Source organism: Stenella coeruleoalba (genome assembly GCF_951394435.1).
Source record: "Stenella coeruleoalba genome assembly, chromosome: 2".
NCBI lineage: Eukaryota > Metazoa > Chordata > Mammalia > Artiodactyla > Delphinidae > Stenella > Stenella coeruleoalba.
Genome location: NC_137147.1, coordinates 109,624,546 through 109,644,702, shown reverse-complemented (window position 1 = coordinate 109,644,702; position 20,157 = coordinate 109,624,546). Strand labels below are relative to the sequence as shown.

Here is a 20,157-nt window from a genome sequence, read left to right as displayed (position 1 = left end):
ACATTAAAAGGATCATACACCATGATCAAGTGGGATTTATCCCAGGAATGCAAGGATTCTTCAATATATGCAAATCAATCAATGTGATACACCATATTAACAAACTGAAGAATAAAAACCATATGATCATCTCAATAGATGCAGAAAAAGCTTTTGACAAAATTCAACACCAATTTATGATAAAAGCTCTCCAGAAAGTGGGCATAGAGGGAAACTACCTCAACCTAATAAAGGCCATATATGACAAACCTACAGCAAACATCATTCTCAACGGTGAAAAACTGAAAGCATTTCCTCTAAGATCAGGAACGACACAAGGATGTCCACTCTCACCACTATTATTCAACATAGTTTTGGAAGTCCTAGCCACAGCAATCAAAGAAGAAAAAGAAATAAAAGGAATACAAATTGGAAAAGAAGAAGTCAAACTGTCACTGTTTGCAGATGACATGATACTATCCATAGAGAATCATAAAAATGCCACCAGAAAACTACTAGAGCTAATCAATGAATTTGGTTAAGTTGCAGGATACAAAATTAATGCACAGAAATCTCTTGCATTCCTATACACTAATGATGAAAAATCTGAAGAGAAATTATGGAAACACTCCCATTTACCACTGCAACAAAAAGAATAAAATACCTAGGAATAAACCTACCTAGGGAAACAAAAGACCTGTATGCAGAAAACTATAAGACACTGATGAAAGAAATTAAAGATGATACCAACAGATGGAGAGATATACCATGTTCTTGGATTGGAAGACTCAATATTGTGAAAATGACTATACTACCCAAAGCAATCTACAGATTCAATGCAATCCCTATCAAATTACCAATGGCATTTTTTACGGAACTAGAACAAATCATCTTAAAATTTGTATGGAGACCCAAAAGATCCCAAATAGCTAAAGCAGTCTTGAGGGGAAAAAACGGAGCAGGAGGAATCAGACTCCCTGACTTCAGACTATACTACAAAGCTACAGTAATCAAGACAATATGGTACTGGCACAAAAACAGAAACATAGATCAATGGAACAAGATAGAAAGCCCAGATATAAACCCACACACCTATGGTCAACTAATCTATGACAAAGGAGGCAAAGATATACAATGGAGAAAAGACAGTCTCTTCAATAAGTGGTGCTCGGAAAACTGGACAGCTACATGTAAAAGAATGAAATTAGAACACTCCCTAACACCATACACAAAAATAAACTCAAAATGGATTAGAGACCTAAATGTAAGACCAGACACTCTAAAACTCTTAGAGGAAAACATAGGAAGAATACTCTTTGACATAAATCACAGCAAGATCTTTTTTGATCCACCTCCTAGAGTGATGGAAATAAAAACAAAAATAAACAAATGGGACCTAATGAAACTTAAAAGCTTTTGCACAGGAAAGGAAACCATAAATAAGACGAAAATACAACCCTCAGAATGGGAGAAAATATTCACAAACAAATCAACGGACAGTGGATTAATCTCCAAAATATATGAACAGCTCATGTAGCTCAATATTAAAGAAACAAACAACCCAATCCAAAAATGGGCAGAAGACCTAAATAGACATTTCTCCAAAGAAGATATACAGATTGCCAACAAACACATGAAAAGACGCTCAACATCGCTAATTATTGGAGAAATTCAAATCAAAACTACAATGAGGTATCACCTCACACCAGTTAGAATGGGCATCATCAGAAAATCTACAAACAACAAATGCTGGAGAGGGTGTGGAGGGAAGGGAACCCTCTTGCACTGTTGGTGGGAATGTAAATTGATACAGCCACTATGGAGAACAGTATGGAGGTTCCTTAAAAAACTAAAAATAGAATTACCATATGATCCAGCAATCCCACTACTGGGCATATACCCAGAGAAAACCATAATTCAAAAAGACACATGCACCCCAGTGTTCATTGCAGCACTATTTACAATAGCCAGGTCATGGAAGCAACCTAAATGCCCATCGACAGATGAATGAATAAAGAAGTTGTGGTACATATATACAATGGAATATCACTCAGCCATAAAAAGGAACGAAATTGAGTCATTTGTTGAGATGTGGATGGATCTAGAGACTGTCATACGGAGTAAGTCAGAAAGAGAAAACCAAATATCGTATATTAACGCATGTATGTGGAACCTAGAAAAATGGTACAGATGAACCGGTTTGCAGGGCAGAAGGTGAGACACAGATGTAGAGAACAAACGTATGCACACCAAGGGGGGAAAACTGTGGTGGGGTGGGGATGGTGGTGTGCTGAATTGGGCGATTGGGATTGACATGTATACACTGATGTGTATAAAATTGATGACTAATAAGAACCTGCAGTATAAAAAAACAAACAAAAAAAACAACTAATGCTAAACTTTCTTTGGGTTATTTATATGGAAATATGTTAATGTAAATGTTTCAGACATTACATGAAATTTCTAAAAATCTTATATGTTCTGGTATAATGTTATAAGTCATAATTCTAGTTATTACTTTAAAATGTATATCTCAGAAATAACTAAATTTCCTTGTCAATTGCATTATTATGAACTTTCACCAAATATTTAACCGTGGTCATTTTTAAGTCTTTTGTCATTCACAGACACTTCTGGGTATATTCTGAAGCTTTCGCAAAAATGTTTCTATAAAAGGGTTTCACCTTCAAGGAATTCATGGAAAAGACTCTGACAAGTGCAGGTTTCTGGTAACTGACCATACTACTGAACTGAATAAGCATTTTCAGAACTCTAATGGAAAACTGATGAATTCATAGAAGTGCTAACAAAAGATCAAGATGAAAAAGAAAATTAATTACATGGGACTGAGTGAACTGATGAGGATGATTATAATATTTGTGACTTACTGTTTGAATAAAAAAAATAATAATCCCACAAGGACTCAGAGGCAAAAAATATACAAATCAATTTTCACTGCAAAGTAAAGGAGCTGTTACAGTGGAGGATTACTGGACTGAATGTCAATATTATGACATAGTATGAGTGTGTTTCATGTTTGGTAATTGCAATCATTGTTGTTTTTGTTGTGGTCATCCATTTACAATGCTTGGTGTCAGTTTATTTATCTCATAAAAATAAAATACAGTGTGTGTGTGTGAAAAAAATAAAATAAAACAAAAAGTCCAAAAAAATGGTTAAGATGATAAATTTTATGTTGTGTTTTTTTAACCACAATTTTAAAAAAAAGAAATGAAATACCAAGGGCTGGAGAGAATGCAGAGTCACTGGAACATTGCTGGAATGTGAAATGGTATAGCCACTTTGTAAAACAGTTTGGCAGTCTCTTACAAAGTTAAATATACACTTACATTTGATCCAGCAGTTCCACTACTAGGTGTTTACACAAAAACTGAATGTGAATATCTTTACTCACAATTGTCAAAAGGTGGAAACAATCCAAATGCTCATCAAGTGATGAATGGATAAACCAATTATAGTACCTCCATAAAATGGAATACTACTCAGCAATAAAGAGAGTCAACTACTGATAACTGCAACGTAGTGGGTTGAATCATGTTCCCCAAAAAAGATTTGTTCAAGTCCTAACACCAAGTACCCATGAATGTGACTTTATTTGGGAAGAGAATCTTTGCAGATGTAAACAAGTTAAGATGAGGTCATACTGGATTAGGGTGGGCCCTAAATCCAATGACTGGTGTCTTTATAAGAGAAGGAAGGGGGAGATTTGGACACAGACAAACAGGGAAGAAGGTCATATGGAATGGAGGCAGAGAGCAGAATGATGGAGCTACAAGCCAAGGGACACCAAGGACTGGAGGCAACCAAGAGAAGCTGGGAAGAGACGAGGAAGGATTCTTCCCTAGAGCCCCCAGAGAGCATGGCCCTATGGACACCTTGATTTCACAATTCCAGCCTCAGAACTGTGAGAGAATAAATTTCTGCTGTTCAAAACGTAAGCCACTCAGTTTGTGGTACTTTGTTACGGCAGCTCTAGGAAACTCATACATGCCACAACATGGATGAGTCTCAAATGCAATTGCTAAGTGAAAGAAGAACTCTACTTCTGATTCTGTTTATAGGATACATTGGAAGAGGCAAAACTACATATCAGTGGTTCCAGAGGCTGGAGGTAGGGGATGGGAATAGATTACAAAGGGATATTAAGGGAACTTCTGGGGGATGATGAAACTGTTCTGTATCTTGATTGTGGTGGTAATTATACAACATAACCTGTAAATCTAAAGAAGGTCAATTGTATTGCATATAAATTACACTTCAAAAATGTTTGCTTAAAAAAAATTTATGCTTCTGGGATTCCCTTTTTTTCTGTTTGACAAGAATCCTGGGAAGGAGCTCCTATTGGCCTAATCAGGGATAATGTGAGGACCAAAATAACAATAATAGTTATAGATTATAAACCATGGAAAAAAATAAGAAATCACAAAACCACAAATATAGAAATAAATAAATAAATGTATAAATTGAAAGTTTGATGAGAATCAGGATAAAGTATCTCCTCACAAAATACCTATTAATTACAAAGGAGAAGAGTAACTTCAGAGTGGAGAAGACTGACAGACACCATCTTAACTACGTGATAAAAGTGAACATCATGAAAATGAAAAATCACCCACTTAATGGGATACAATAACAGAACCACCTTTGGCTATTCCTGCCAAAGATGCGTAATCTGAATCCAATCATGAAGAAACAGACAAACCCCAACAGAGAGATATTCTAAAAAAGAACTGGCCTGTGATCTTCAGAAGTGGCAAGGTCACAAAAGTCAAAAATAATTTCTTTAATGTCAAAAATAAAAGATTGAAAAATTGTTCTAGACTGAAGGAGACTAAAGACAATGTATGTGCTCTGAACTGGATCCTTTTGCTGTGCAGGACAGTAATGGGACATCTGGTGAAACCTGAATGGGGTCTCAGGATCAAATGGTAATAATGCATCACTGTTAATTTCCTGATTTTGATGGTTCTATTCAGATTATGTAGAACAACGGCCTTGCTTGTAGGAAATACACGGTGAAGTATTTTGGGTTGATAGGGCATTAGGTCAGCAACTTATTCTCAAGGGTAAAAATACAGTTATTTTTACTGTACATCCAACTTTTCTGTAAGTTTGTGATTGTTTCAAAGTTTAAAAATTACTCAGAGAAAGAATCCCGGGAAGCCCTGGGTCTGTCACTTCATCCCATCCCCCAATACACAAGGAAAAGGACACTACAGTACATTCTATATTCCTCTAAAGTTGACAGGAAAGTACCACAAAATCGGGATTTCAAACACAGCATATCTTGACAAAGTTCTATCTTCTGAAGCATGAAATCCAGCATAAAGCAGAGATCTACTTTATTTGGATACTGAATGACCCAATAGCCAACATGTAAGATAGTTTGATCTACAGAGGTAGATTTCTAATATAGGCAGTATTATAGTGAGATTCCAAACTCATTAAAGACAAGATTCCAGTGTACTAAGGTACAAATATGTTCATATAGTACTTTTTCTAATCACATTACATTTAAGAGTTCCTATTAGCACTCCCAAATGGAAGTATCCATTTAAATAATATTTCTGCTTTACGGGACATCATCAAACAAAGTGAACCAGATTTCACAACAAAGAAATTTAACACTGAACCTTAAATTGTATAATTAGAATGTCAGCCTCCTAATTATTCAAAGACTAGGATATCTAAATCTAATTCAGATCTTAAAAACAGTACCATATACCACTGTCTAAATCACCAATTCCACATTGTTTTGAACAAGGCTCCTCACTAATATGAATGATTAAAGCACCCTATGACACTGCACTAATCTAAATGCAATATAGGGACTTCCCTGGTGGTGCAATGGTTAAGAATCCGCCTGCCAATGTAGGGGACAGGGGTTCGATCCCTGGTCTGGGAAGATCCCACATGCCACGGAGCAACTAAGCCCGTGCGCCACAACTACTGACCCTGTGCTCTAGAGCCTGCAAGCCACAACTACTGAGCCCACGCACCACAACTACTGAGCCCACATACTGCAACTACTGAAGGTCATGCATCTAGAGCCTGTGCTCCACAACAAGAGAAGCTGCTGCAATGAGAAGACCACGCACCTCGACAAAGAGTAGCCCCTGCTCACCTCAGCTAGAGAAAGCCCACGCGCAGCAACGAAGACCCAACACAGCCAAAAAAAAATTTTTTTTAAATTTAAAAATAAGTGCAGTACAGACCACTTATCTATGCTGTAGATTTGTCCTGTCCAGCATGGTAGAAACTAGCCACATGAAGGTAGTGAAACATGGCTGGTACAAATTAAGATGTGCTTTAAGTGCAAAATACACACCAGATTTCAAAGACTTAATTGAAAAAAAAGAAAAAAAAGAATGTGAAATATCTCATTAATGTTTTTTAATATTGATTCTATGTTTAAACAATAATATTTTGGATAGATTGGGTCAAATAATTATTTAAATCATTTAAATAATATTAAAATTAATTATACTGGTTTCTTTTTCTTTAATGTGGCTACTAGAAATGTTTAAATGACATATGTGACTCACATTATATTTCCAATGGACAGTGCTGCCTTAGACCATTTGTGAAATAACACTATCTTATGCTGCAGTAACTAGGAAAAAGAATAACAATGGACTTCCCAGAAGAACACTGAACTGTATCTAAGCCCAGTTTATCTTCAAGATCTAATCTTTTTTTCTTTTATTTTTGGCTGCATTGGGTCTTCGTTGCTACACGCAGGCTTTTCTCTAGTTGTGGCGAGTGCACGGGCCCCTCATGGTGCTGGCCTCTCTTGCCGCGGAGCACAGGCTCTAAGCACGCGGGCTTCAGTAGTTGTGGCTCGTGGGCTCCACAGCGCAGGCTCAGCAGCTGTGGCGCATGGACTCAGCTGCTCCGTGGCATGCGGGATCCTCCCGGACCAGGGCTCAAACCCATGTCCCCTGCACTGGCAGGTGGACTCCCGACCACTGCGCCACCAGGGAAGCCAAGATCTAATCTTTTCAAGGAAAATTTTTGCTTCTCTTTTTACACTCCACTCAGCTCAAAGAAAGTAAGTATCTCAGGTACCTGAAACTCGGAGGCACTGCTCCGCAGCTGGCTCACATTGGGTAAGGATCCTCCATGGTACTGTGTAAGGCGCAGTTGCTGAAGCTTCTGAAATTGAACCTGGGAACAAAGACATTTCAAAGTTGTTGAGAGATGACAGCAAAGATCTGAAAGAAGCATCAAAGTATGGTGTTGTGTAGCGAAATGGTTCAAGAGTGAAAGTCTTGGCTTCAGTTTCTTCTCTACTTAAAACCTTCAGGTTTCCAGTGCTTTCTGGGTTTTGATTTGTCTATTTTTGGAAAGAATTTACCCCTGTGCTAAATGTCTCAGCCATGACAGTGAGGTACTCTTGCACGGTCTTTGAGTGTTATGTGTGTGGAGGCACAGCAACAAAAGAATTTCTTAAAAAAAACTAAGCCACTGTCCATGACTCTAACACACTGACTATCTTCCCTTCTCCATGCTCTTTTCCAGTCTCCTTTTACATTTATGTGTAATAACTGCACAGTGGTGACCACAACATAGGTACAATCTTGCATGCTTACATCATAACTCTTTTCTATGACGTTACATAAGCATTTTAATGGCTATATGACATTTCTTCTTCTGAATTATTTCCTTAGAACACACTGCAAAGAGTGATTCCTAAGTCTCTGGGTTTGGGCCTTTTGATGGCTCTCCATACACACTGCCAAGATGTTTTCCCAGAGAGTATACCAATGTATATATGAGAAAACAGTTTGACCACAAACTCACTAACACTGGATATTATCATTAATTGGGGAAAAGAAGCAGGTCAACTGAACAGGTATAAAATGGTATCCCACTGTTTTAATATGCTTTTCTTCTGTAAGTTCTTCCTTGCTTCATTTTTCAAAAGGCAGTAAACTGGTTACAGTTCTTGTAAACCCCAGAGTGGTCCAATTTGGTCTTTAAGAGTTCTGCTTCTAAAATAATAAATTACCTCTGTGGTTATGTAACCCTTGGCACTTGTAATTCATGTAGGGAAGAAAGGGTAGATAGGAACTCCGAGGCAGGTTTTTACCCTTTCATTACTCTCTGTCTTTGTCTAATAATAATAAAAACTACCAGATATGAGCCCCTAAGATGAGCCAGATGCTGTCCTCAGACGTTCTGCCCACTTTATCCCTAACCCTCTCAGCAATCACCAAGGGAGACCACATGATCCTGCTTTTACGAACGTGGAGACCCAGACTCAGGGAAGTTCAGACACCTGCCCAAGGTCACACAGCTAGAGGAGGCTGAGCTATGGCTAACTCAAAACCCACATTCTTATTTCTGCCATGTACCTTTCCTTTGTTCCATTTCTCCCTCAATGATCATACTATTCACAAGCTCAGAGAAAAGTGAAGTTTGGTTGACCAAAAGCATCGCTGCACCTATGAAGCGCTCTGATTTTTTGTTTTTACATTTATTATGAAAATTTTCAAATACGTACAAAATAGAGACAAGTAAAATGAAACCCCATCTCTTCATCTTCCAGCTCCAACAATGATCAACTTACATCCAATCTTGATTCATCTTTACCTCCTCCATCACCCACTGCACTCCACTGAAAGAAATCCAGGCATCCTAGCATTCCATATTTCAATATGCATCTCCAAAGATAAGGACTTGTATCTGTTTGGAAGTTTTAAAGGCATATAAAACCCTTTGGCAGCCTTAACTTCCTTATACCCAATGTACTTGATTTCTCAAACATACTGCACAGTAAAACTCTATTAATCAAAACCCAGATCTGAGAGCCAAATGAGAAGGAAGCCATGATGAGCTTTTCCCATCTATCAGCTAAGTTATAAAGTCTCAGCTTTTGATCTTGACATTCTCAACCAGAAGCATTTGACTCTCTATCCTTGAAAGTCTCTCGACAAAATTCTCAGCCCCCTTGATCTAAAGCCTTTGATTCCTTCTTACATGAATCCATCCACTTAGTCACTTACATAAAAACGTTTAACTGTGTGTCAGGTACTGTGCCAGACGCTAGCTTACTAAGATGAATACGTGCCAAAGTTCCTACCTGCAGGGAGTTCTCACAAAGGCTTCAACTCTTACCCAAAAGCCTTGACACTTCAACCAAGCTAAGTTCTAAATCTAGCTAGAGATTTGCCTTCAACTGAGCTTGAGGCTCTCTTAGCGGTCGTCCATATCTGCTGTCCCTACCAAACTGCCCATTTCTGGAGTCTTCAGAGACGGTTGTGCTACAGTAAAAAGAGCAATGGATTTGGAACAGGAAGACCTGACTTTGTAAACCGGAGCTCCCATGTGGTTGCACAGATTATTCTGCTGCCTACTTCACAAAGACGGTGGAAGGATTAAAACAGAGAACAGACATGACAGTGGTGTGTAAAGTGTACAGGTCTGGACAACTGCTCAAAATATTATCATTATTGTTGATAACCTCAACTACCTCCTAAACCCTTGAGTAATTCTGACACTTTTCTCTTTTGAAATTTAGAGCCATTGAGCTAGAAAGAACCTTAGAGACTGTCTTCAATACCGTCATGCTTACTGATGAGGAAAATGAGGACAAAAGGCTGATTAGCCTGAGGCAGAGGTCATGGACTGGCAGGCGACAGGACATGGTTAGCCTACAGAGTTCTGTCTGACCCACTCAATGTTTTAAATTTTTAAATTGCAAGAAGCCACAAACATCTGGATTTCCATCTTGTCTTGATTGAAAGATCTAATGACACTGAACCCATATTCTTCATGACAACAGTGTGTGGAGCTGAGAAATGCCTGCCCCCTTAGATAGGGCTTGGGTTCTCCAGTTTGCCCGTGTCCTCACTGTACCCTGTTACTCCTCCACTATGGCCCAAGATCAGCTACCATTTGCCATCTCATTCCGCACCCCTCCACTCATTTTCCTGACCTGCCTCACCCAGTACCTTGAGTTAGCAACTTTTAGCCTATAGTCACACACTTTTAGTGGAATTTTCTCCAATGTCTATATGAAATGAGATCTAAGTCTCACTAATTCCTTTTTGAAAAAGTGTTGTAGTAGTCAACACAATCCCAGCAGCCCTTTTCACAGAAATTGATAATTCTAAAATCTGTAGATGTGTGAATGACCTAGAGTAGCCAAAGCAATTTTTAAGAACGGTAAAGGTGGAAGACTTAAGTTACCTTGTTTCAAGACTGACTATAAAGCTATCGTAATCCAGGCAATGTGCTGTTGTTCAAAAGAGAGATGAACAGATCAATAGAACAGGAGAGAGTCCAAAAATAGACCGATGTATACATGGCCAGTTGATTTTTGACAAAAGTGTCAGAGCAATTCAATGGAGAAAGAAAACCGTTTTCAACAAATGCCGCTGGTACAATTAGATATCCTAATGGGGGAGAAAAAGCAGTTCAGCATATAGACATTCAGTGTCACAACCATAATCAAACCCCAGCTCTGCCTCTTACCAGCCATGCAACCTTATGTCTCAAGTCTGTTTGCTCTCCCGCAAAATGAGGATCGCTCCAGATACACAGTCCACAGGGTTACTGTGAGAACTACATGAGATAATGAACGTAAAGTGATCAGCACAGTGGCTGGCAAAGAGATAACGCTCCATATTCAGCCCAAATCTAATCTTTCTAGTCTCCTCTATTCCTCTCTGAGGCCTCACTATGCCATAACATATCTATTGTTTGTTTTAATATAAAAGTAATAGTTTTCCCCAAATATTCCAGCAAAATTAACACTCCAGGTTGATGTGCTATTATTGATCGTGTGGTTTCTCCACATTACCAGTTGTCCTTCAAAGCCAAACTTCTTGTACAAGTTCCCAACCCTGTCCCACTTCCTCTATTCAAGGCCTCAGTGCCTCACAACCTCCCTTCCACCCAGCACACTGTGGACGTGGTGGCTCCCACCAAGGTTACCAACGACCTCCACATGACTGGACCAAAGAACGAGTCCTTATCACATCAGACCAAGTCAGCAGCACGGGGTTCGGCTGGTCCACATCCCCTCCTCTTAACCATAATCCTCCTGGCTCTCCTCCTACCTCTCTGGTTGCTCTTCAGTCTTCTTTGCTGGCTCCTCCTCCTCTATCTCCCCTTTAAATGGTGGAGCTCCTTGGGCTTCTCCTAGGCCCTTTCCATGTTTCACTCTATGTACAGCAGGGGTTACAAACTCAAAAGCCTACGGGTGCCAGGTATGGAAGATAAGTAAGCGAAGCAGCCTAGAATCACTGTGAGGAAACCATAGGGAGTGACGGGGACTGTGGCAAACTGAAGGACACACCGTGCCCTGTCTAAGGGGGGCAGCAGCTATTCAACTCCAGGCAATCGCTGCCATGAGGAAATGTAGGGTAAGTGTTGTTAGATGATCTCTCTTTTCAAAAGAAGCCAGAGTCCAGATTTTAATGTAAAATCACAATATTCACTGTTGGCCCTAATTGAAGAAAAAAAAAAAAATCAGAGGGCCAAATTAGAATTTAGGCCACCAATTTCTAAGATCTTTTCTAGAAATTCTTCCTAAGCAGCAGAATCTACTCCTGCTGCTACACACCAAAGATTCCCACTAGCCTAGACTTCTCTCCTGAGCTCCAGGACCACATATACAACTATCTGCTGGCCCATCTCTACTTAAATGCCTCACAGGCACCTCAAACTCAGCATCTCCTGACACTGAGTCAGCTCCCGCCTTGCTCCTGCCAGCGCTCCCTCTCTTAGCAGAGGATACCCTGGAATGGCTCAAGTCCGAAAGCTGGGGATCATCCTTGAGTCCTCCCTCTCCCTCATCTCCCTCATCCATTCACCAAGTCTGGTCCTTTCTACTTCCTAAGTATCAATCTGTTCACCTCTCTGCCTCCCTGTGGCTACCACCCTTGCCAATGCCACCATCATCACATCTCCTAGACTCCAAAGCATTTCCCTGCTACCTCTTCCTCCGATCTAGCCTACGTTCTGGAGCTAGAGGCATTCTTTCAAAATGCAAATCTCCCCTGGTTCAACCCCTTCAATGACTTTCCATTGTCCTTAGGATCAAGTCCCAAATCCCCATGAATGCCTCATCTCAAATTACCCTCCTCATCCCCTTGCTGAACCTCTGTCCCCTGTGCCTAAAACACTCTCCCCTCCCTCAACACACGAGCATATACCCTCACATGCCTTCCCCACTCCTACTAACCCTTTATGCCACTAGAAGAGGTGAGGATTCCCTACCATACACTCCCAACTGTTCCCCTTTCGTACTATTCATCAAAATGTGTCCTGACTTGTCAAATGAATGTCTTCCCCATTAAACCCTAAAATCTATGACGAGACACTACATCCCCAGTGTCCATCCGAACCCCCAGCACGCACTGGAGACTCAAAAAGTATTTGCTAAACAAATTAATAAGATCTTTGAAGCAAGGTACCACGTCTTCACCTCCCCCCACCCCTACACCCCCACTGGGGACTCAAGTACCAACAAATTAATGAATGAACAAAGGAAGAGCCTCTTTCCAGGCATATCTGCCTCCATTTTTTTCCCTCTCCTTATCATCCCAGGTACCACCATTGAACTGATCCTCCTAGCATTCTCTTCTCAAAAAATTTCCATTGCTTCCAGGTAAGGCTGCACCCCTAAAGCTAGAGTGAAAAATTCTCCATAATCTAATCTATCCCACCAACTAAACAAATAGGATTTAACTCCAACTCTGAAGGACTGACTCTGATTATATGGAGAAAAAGTCGAAGCCCAACAGACTCAGAAAGGAAAGAGTACCTAGATTGATTAGCGATGTCTGTTCCATTTATAAGCATGCCCACCATGGGCTAGTAATGGAAAATCAGTATGTCTGCCATCTGGTTATCAATAATGAACTGGATAGATTCTTCTCCATCTGAGATCTTTGGACCCTTGGAACATATGCTTGGGGATCTACGAGTTCTCTACAAGAAGTGTTTCAGTTTTATAATTTCATTATGAAAGTTACCCTTAAAATTTTAAATAAGCAAAGATTACTAGGCAAATTCAGTGTCATCGTTTGCCTTTGTGTGTATGAACACAGTGGAGCCAAGCAGTATTTATTATTTTACTTGCAATTGGTAGAGAGTAGAAAAGAACACAGGCAGAATTAACATGTAAATAATGCCCTGTACAAGGTGAAGGACAAAATGACATCATAATTTTATAGCAATTAGAATAGAGAAAAGTGGTGGCTGAATTGAGTTATCATATGGGGCAGAGTTGGTCAGGCTTGCTAAACTCTAGAGAATCTGAGCTATAGGGTTTAGCACTATCTATATATATTTCTTCTCATCATGATAGAAATGTAAGTACAAGAGATATTTCACTTTCTCCTTAACCTCGCTAAAAGAAAACACCATCAAAAATATGATAAATGGCAAGTGACACCTAGCCTCAGGAGTGGGGGACATGACAGGCTGTGGGGTGAACTGTGGCCAACCAGAGAATACATGCTCCATTTGAGGGGGCAGCCATCACCCAGCTCCAGCTAGCTAGCTGTCACATGGGAAATCAGGATGAGTGTTATCGGGTCTCCCAATTTTAAATGTATATAAATATATATATTTAAAATAGAGAGAAAGAACGAAATTTTGACTGTACATTAAAATCTCCAACTTTGATTTCTATGAAAAATCTCCCAATTCTGGCGACAGATTCCAGAAGTTTTCCCAAGCACCAATGGCCAAAAAATATCGCGTCTGTAGCTCAGCGAGCCAGGGACCACCAGTTTGCGACTCCCCTCTCAATTCTCCTTCAGGCTGCCCACAACCCCGCCCCCGCTTCTGTACATCCTCCCCCATCCTCCTGATGGTCCTTCAAGGTCAGCATTCAGGATCCTCAAGGCCTGCCTGCCCCGCTCACGCTGACCCTCGTTCTCTGCAGTTCTGCGCGGACACTCCTGTTGGCTCTCCATCCTCCACTGCCTCCCTCGACAGTTACCTAACCTCGCCGAGTGTTTGTCCAGGCTGGCGCCTTATTCCTCCTGGACCCTCCTCCGTCACCAGCAACGCGGTACACCTTCCCAGTTCTCATGAACCATCGGGGCTGAAGTCAGTAAACCGGACCGATACAGCACCTCCATGGAGGAAGAGTAGCGAAGTCCCACACTCGACATGGAATCACATCTCGATACCCAGACAGACCCCAAACCAGCCCGGGGCCGACCCTGGATTCACTGGTGCGCGGTGCTCTCCCGAAGGAGCGGGTGGGTGCCTCGGGCCCTCCACGCCGAGCAGTCCGGGAGGACTCGCGGGCGGTGGATGTTCGGAGCAGTCAGAAGCCGCACCGCCCGCCTCCGAGCTGTTTGTGATTTCCTCCCCGCGCTCCCGGTCACCCTCCCCCTTAGGCCGCCCTCACTCGGCGGCCCGCCTTCCCGGGCTCGGCCCCTTCCCATCTCCCTGTACACACTGCCCCGCGACTCTCCCACCTCCGCGGCGACAGCAAACCTCCAGCGGGTGTCGGAAGGCAGGCAAGCGCCGAGGCCGCGGCCGCGCCGGCCCCGCTCCCGGGTTCCACTCCGCGGGCGCGACCCCGCCCGGCCCCGCCATCGCCTCGGCCCCGCGACCTCTCACCCGCCGCGCGGGGCCCGCCCGCGGCCGTGGCCGCCCGCCCGCGCCGGCCCGGGCCCTCACCCGCGACAGGGTGAGGTCGGTCATGAGCTGCTCGAAGGCCCGCGTCTCCTCGGCCTGCCGCTGCGTGTGCAGCGCGATCTTCTCACTGAACTTCCGAGGGTTGGCGCTGCCCGAGCCCGGCGAGGCGGCCATGGCGCGGGCCCGGCGCCGGCAAGAGGGGGAGACGGCAGGCGCGGGCCCTGCGCCTCGGCCCACCCGTCCGTCCGCAGGCCGCCCCGGCCGCCGCCCGAAGCCCGTCCTCCGGCGCGACCCGGCAGAGGAGCCGCCGCGGCCCCACCGCCAGCGAGCGGCCGGGAGCGCGCCGAGGTCCGCCCCCGCGCGCCCGGCCCCGCCCTCGGCGCGGCCCGCCCGCCGCCCGGCCCCGACCCGGCTCGGCGCCAGCCACCGGAGGGCTTTCCCCGGCGTCCCGAGCCGGGCTTGCGACCCGCCACGCAGACACTGAGGAAACCCCGTCAGCAGAGCAAAACGCATCCGACGTGAGGGAGCAGCTAGGGTACCATTTTTCCAAAACGCTCCCTCGTAGGGACGTCCTGGCCTTTGGATTTACGTTACAACTTTAGAACAGTTTTAACATCCTTCTCGCCCGGCTTCCCTCCAGTTATGCTGATTTCCTTCAGGGGGTGAAAACGGGGCGACCTACGCTTGAGCAATCCTCTCCCTCAGTTCCCACACTCTGGGGCCTAACGTCTGCCCTCCGTCCTCCGCCTCCCAGCCCGCTTCCTCCCTCGATTTGTGTCGTTGACAGTCCGCTCAGGCCCACCCAAGAGAAAAGTTACTAAATCTGGATCTCAGTTTCTAAAACCATCTCCCGAGTTGCCCGAACTTGAACCGTGGGCACCCTCCTCGCTCCTCGGCCCCGGCCCTTTTTCCAGGCTCTTTCTGAGCATCCGTGGCCTCTGCAGACTCCAGCTCGTCAGACGTCAACTCCCCGTTTATAACTAGCTTCTCAGCCTCAACGGTTTTCTCCCTCTCTTGCAGCCCAGGAGCTCCTCTCCGTATAGATGTGGCTGTGTGTAAAGATGTCCTGGACGGCTCTAAGAGTGTGTCTGCGTTTTGTAAATTAGGAACTATTAGGGACACGCAGAAGAGTGCAGAAAATGATGTTAGCGACACCTACTCCCTCCACTATCAAGATTAAATGTATCAAAACATTTTGCTTCAGTTACTTGGTATTTATTAAAGAAATAGAAAATTAGACAGAAGTAAAACCCGACCCTTATTCTTTCTCCTTCCTCCCTAGAGATTATCACTGGGCTCAAGTTGGTACGTATCACTCACATTCATGTTTTTACACTTTTACTACATACGATGTACGGCTCCACCAACTGCATATGAAATACCAAATTTGGCTTTAAAATTTACAAAAACAACATCATGCTGAATAACCTTTTGCAACCTTTTTCATTTACTATTGTTTTTGAAATTCATTTGCATTGATTCATTTGTTTTACTGTGTAGTATTTCATTGTAGTTTTCATATGTCTGAGATTTTTTTTAGAAAATTTAATATGAGAACATATCTCTATTAGCTAGAGGTTAGCTTGTTTTATTAAGCATAATTGGATTTATTTCTTCTGTTTTATTTTGTGCCATCTACCATCCTTTTTCTTTATATTTTATTTTCTGCTTTCCTGTTACATTGGGTTCAGTTTCAGAGAACAGAATTCATTCTAGATAGTTTAAGTATAAAAGGGTATAGGGTATAAAATGGCTTAAGGACTTGTTTGGAGGGCTGAGGAAGCAGACTCCAGGTTGAAAGGTTCAGAAATGACCTTGAGAGACATGCTGCAGAACCAGGGCACCAAAAGAGCCACTGCCTCTTCTAAAATCTGGAAGCCACCTACTGAATTGGAGAGCTGTCACTACACTTGCCACCTCCTGAACCACATGAGAAGAAGCCACTGTAGAAAAGTCCGACAGTCCTCACCAATAGAAACAGCACATACACAGTCTCAGCTTCACTGCCACCTTACAAATCCAATAAGAGAGAAAATTGGCTTGGAAGTGCCAAAACTGCATCCAGAATTCTAGCTGCAATAACATCTAGGAAACGTAGCCTTTCAGCTTCTGAAATATAGGTAGGCACAGGAGGACACTGGAATGGGTGTTGAGCTAAATCCTCCATTTTCATCCACCAATTCACCAATGCAAGGATCTATCATATCGAATTCTATTGCACTGAATGACTGTTTTTTATTTCCATGTTTCTGTTATCTAATTTGGAAGATAGTCATCCTACTTCTATTCTTATTATGGTTAATCTAATCTTTTTCTATTTAATTTTTTAATCAAATAAATACATGTGGATTTTTTTTTTTTTTTTTTTTTTTTTTGCTGTAGGCGGGCCTCTCACTGTTGCGGCCTCTCCCGTGGTGGAGCACAGGCTCCGGACGCGCAGGCTCAGCGGCCATGGCTCACGGGCCTAGCCGCTCCGCGGCATGTGGGATCTTCCTGGACCGGGACACGAACCCCTGTCCCCTGCATCGGCAGGCGGACTCTCAACCACTGCGCCACCAGGGAAGCCCCATGTGGATTTTTTTAACAATTGTTTTACAAGGCATACAATTTTAAAAAGAAGTAATGCCCAATCCCACTGTAATAAGTTTTTCCTGCTGTTTTGTGATTATTTTTCAGTTTTAGATGTTGACTATTCATTTTCTATTATGGGAAAGGATGCTTTGGCTCTTTTGTGCCCCCCAACAAAAATATGATTTTCCCTGCTCCCATTCTTTCAATGTAGTTATATGATAATTCTTGGTAAGTCAATATTAAGTGTTTACACAGTGTACTATAGTTCCATTTTTATTCAACTTTTCTGAGTACTGCCTTTGTTTTTTATTTGCTTAGATTTCTCTCAACTCATTAGAAATGCTTTCCCAACTCTGATTTATAGTATTTGGATTTTCAGCCCTGTCCCTCCCCCTTTCTGGTGCCTCTGGTCTTCTTTCTAAAAAGTTCCCAGAACTGTGAAAGACATTACTGAACCCATGAATGATCAGTTTTGGGGGGGAACTTCTCTCCTAGAGCACTTTGCCTTCCTGCTGCATCCTGGACTGGTTGCTCTCCAGGCCTGCTGCACTGCTATCTGCTGGCTGACCTCACCATCATCCTGAGGGCTCCCTTCATCTCCTGTCTTCTGACCTCTGCCTCCTGCGTCCCAGGTTGTCCTCTTGCTCCGTGTACTGCTTCATGTTAGTGGAAGACATTCTCCAATAGTTTCCTGAGAAAGAAAGAATACATAAAAGATAAAATCCTTGAGAATTTGTGTGTATGCAGATGTTTTTATTTTTCCCTCAGACTTAATTGATATTTTGGCTAAGAATACTCTTCTTCATCGGAAATCCTTTTCATTTAGTTCTTTGAATGCGTTGCTTCACTGTTTTCTCATGTCCAGTGTTGCTATTGGGAAGGCCACTCACATTCTGTTTCCCTTTCCTTTGTAGATGACCTGTTTGTTTCGGTTTTTTTTTTTGAGGGCTGTTATTGTTTATTTATTTTCATTTCCCCCCCCCCATTCTCTGAAGACTTTGTGTTCTGATATTTTATGATGCCGTGCCTTGGTGTGAGGACTTTGTTGTTTGTTGTTCATTGCACTGGCATTAGGTATGTGTGTGGAACCTGGACACTCATGCCCTTTAGTTCTGGGAAATTGTCTTATCTTTTTGATAATTTTCTTTATGTTCTTTCTTTCTGGAAATTCTGTTGGTCAGTTAATGGATCTCCTAGATTGCTCTTCTAATTTTCTCATCTTTTCTCTCCTATTTTCTATTTCTGTCTTTTGTTGTTGTTGTTCTATTTCCTGATAAATTTTCTCAACTTTGTCTTTCAACCCTTCTGTTAAACTTTTATTTCTGTTAGTGTATTTTTAATTACTGAATGCTCTTTCCTGATTTCTGAAATTAAAAAAAATAGCATCCTGTACTCATTTCATGGGTGTGCTATTAATTATAGGTTATTTCTGTTTTTACATTTTCTTCTACTCCTTGTATTTTCTGTCTCTGTTTTGTCTGAGTTTATTTTTCAGTTTGTTCATTTTGGTCTCCATCTAGAGGTTTTCCTCAAACCTCTGGTGATCCTGACTCCATTCATAATTAAGACAGAGACACTAAATATGTATAGATTCCTTGTTTCTGGAAATTAAAATGTTTTTAAATAAATATTTTATATATTCTGTAGCAGAGATTGCTGATTGTCTCCCCATATTCATTCTTCCCTCCTTCCTTTATTAAAAGAAATACTGAGCTTTAGCTGGGTGCTTCACTGCCCAGCGAAAGTCAGCTAAAGACTACATTTCCCATTCTCCCTTGCAACTAGGTATGGTCATGTGACTGTGTTCCACCCAACAGATGTTAGCAGAAGAAATATAGGCAACTTTGGGATCATGCTCTTAAATGTAAAGGAGAATGGCCTTTTTCCTCTTCTTCTCACTGGCTGGAATATGGATGTGGTAACTAGATCAAGGGCAGCTATCTTAGACCATTAGATGAAAACTATGTGTTGAGAATGACAGAATGATGGTAGCAAAGGCACCTGGGTTCCCAGCCCTGGGGAACCACAATGTTAGCTCTAAACTGCTTCTAGACTATAACATCACTGAGAGATAACCATTGGTTTTGTTTAAAGCCCTGTTATCTTGGTCTTTGTTACAGCAACCAAACCAGTACCTGTTATACTTAAATAGAAAAAATTTTGTAAACATATCAAGATATGGTTAACAACAGTTGTCTTTGGGGATGTAGGGACTACTGGGAAACTTACCTTCTACTTTACACATTTCTAAATTATATGCAATTCTAAAGACAAGTGTGTATTACTAGTAAAATCAGAAAAAAGAAAGATGGTACAAATATCAATTATTTTTATTTTTTAAAAAATATTTATCTATTTATTTTTGGCTGCTTTGGGTCTTCACTGCTGTACATGGGCTTTTTCTAGGTGCGGCAAGCGGGGGCCACTCTTTATTGCAGTGTGCGGGCTTCTCACTGTGGTGGCTTCTCTTGTTGCGGAGCATGGGCTCCAGGCGCATAGGCTTCAGTAGTTGTGGCATGTGGGCTCAGTAGTTGTGGCTTGCAGGCTCTAGAGCACAGGCTCAGCAGCTGTGGTGCATAGGCTTGGTTGCTCTGTGGCATGTGGGATCTTCCCAGACCAGGGTATGAACCCGTGTCCCCTGCATTGGCAGGCGGATTCTTAACCACTTCGCCACCAGGGAAGTCCCTGGGGAGTTTTTAAAATTTGTTTTGTTTTTTCTCTTGGGCAGTTCAGTTTCTCCCGCCTAAAGAATCTTCCAGTTGACTATCCAGGAGTATAAATAAACTGCTGGCATTCTGAGAGTCATGTGGGAAAAAAGAAGAGCTAAGGGTCTCACTATTTGATGTGTTGACTTGCTGTTACTCTCTCTGTTTTCAGACAGCACCTCACTCTAGCTTTTTCTTTGCCTCACCCTGAGTCCAGAACATCTCTGGCTCTGCTTCCCCAGAGTTAACCTCCTGTTTACACTCCAGGTGG

At 42.3% G+C, this 20,157-nt stretch overlaps 1 protein-coding gene across 1 annotated transcript in view; it reads right to left on the bottom strand.

The window, feature by feature from the left end:
- CRTC3 (CREB regulated transcription coactivator 3) overlaps window positions 1–14,959 on the bottom strand; it is a 99,977-nt gene extending 85,018 nt beyond the window's left edge. The window contains exons 1-2 of the mRNA XM_079910122.1: window positions 14,653–14,959; window positions 7,069–7,167 (exon numbers count right to left, since the gene is read on the bottom strand). Of these exons, the coding sequence (XP_079766248.1) occupies window positions 7,069–7,167; window positions 14,653–14,784 (231 nt within the window). The 5' untranslated portion in view covers window positions 14,785–14,959. The remainder of the gene's footprint in view (window positions 1–7,068; window positions 7,168–14,652) is intronic.
- Between the last annotated feature and the right edge of the window lie 5,198 nt (window positions 14,960–20,157).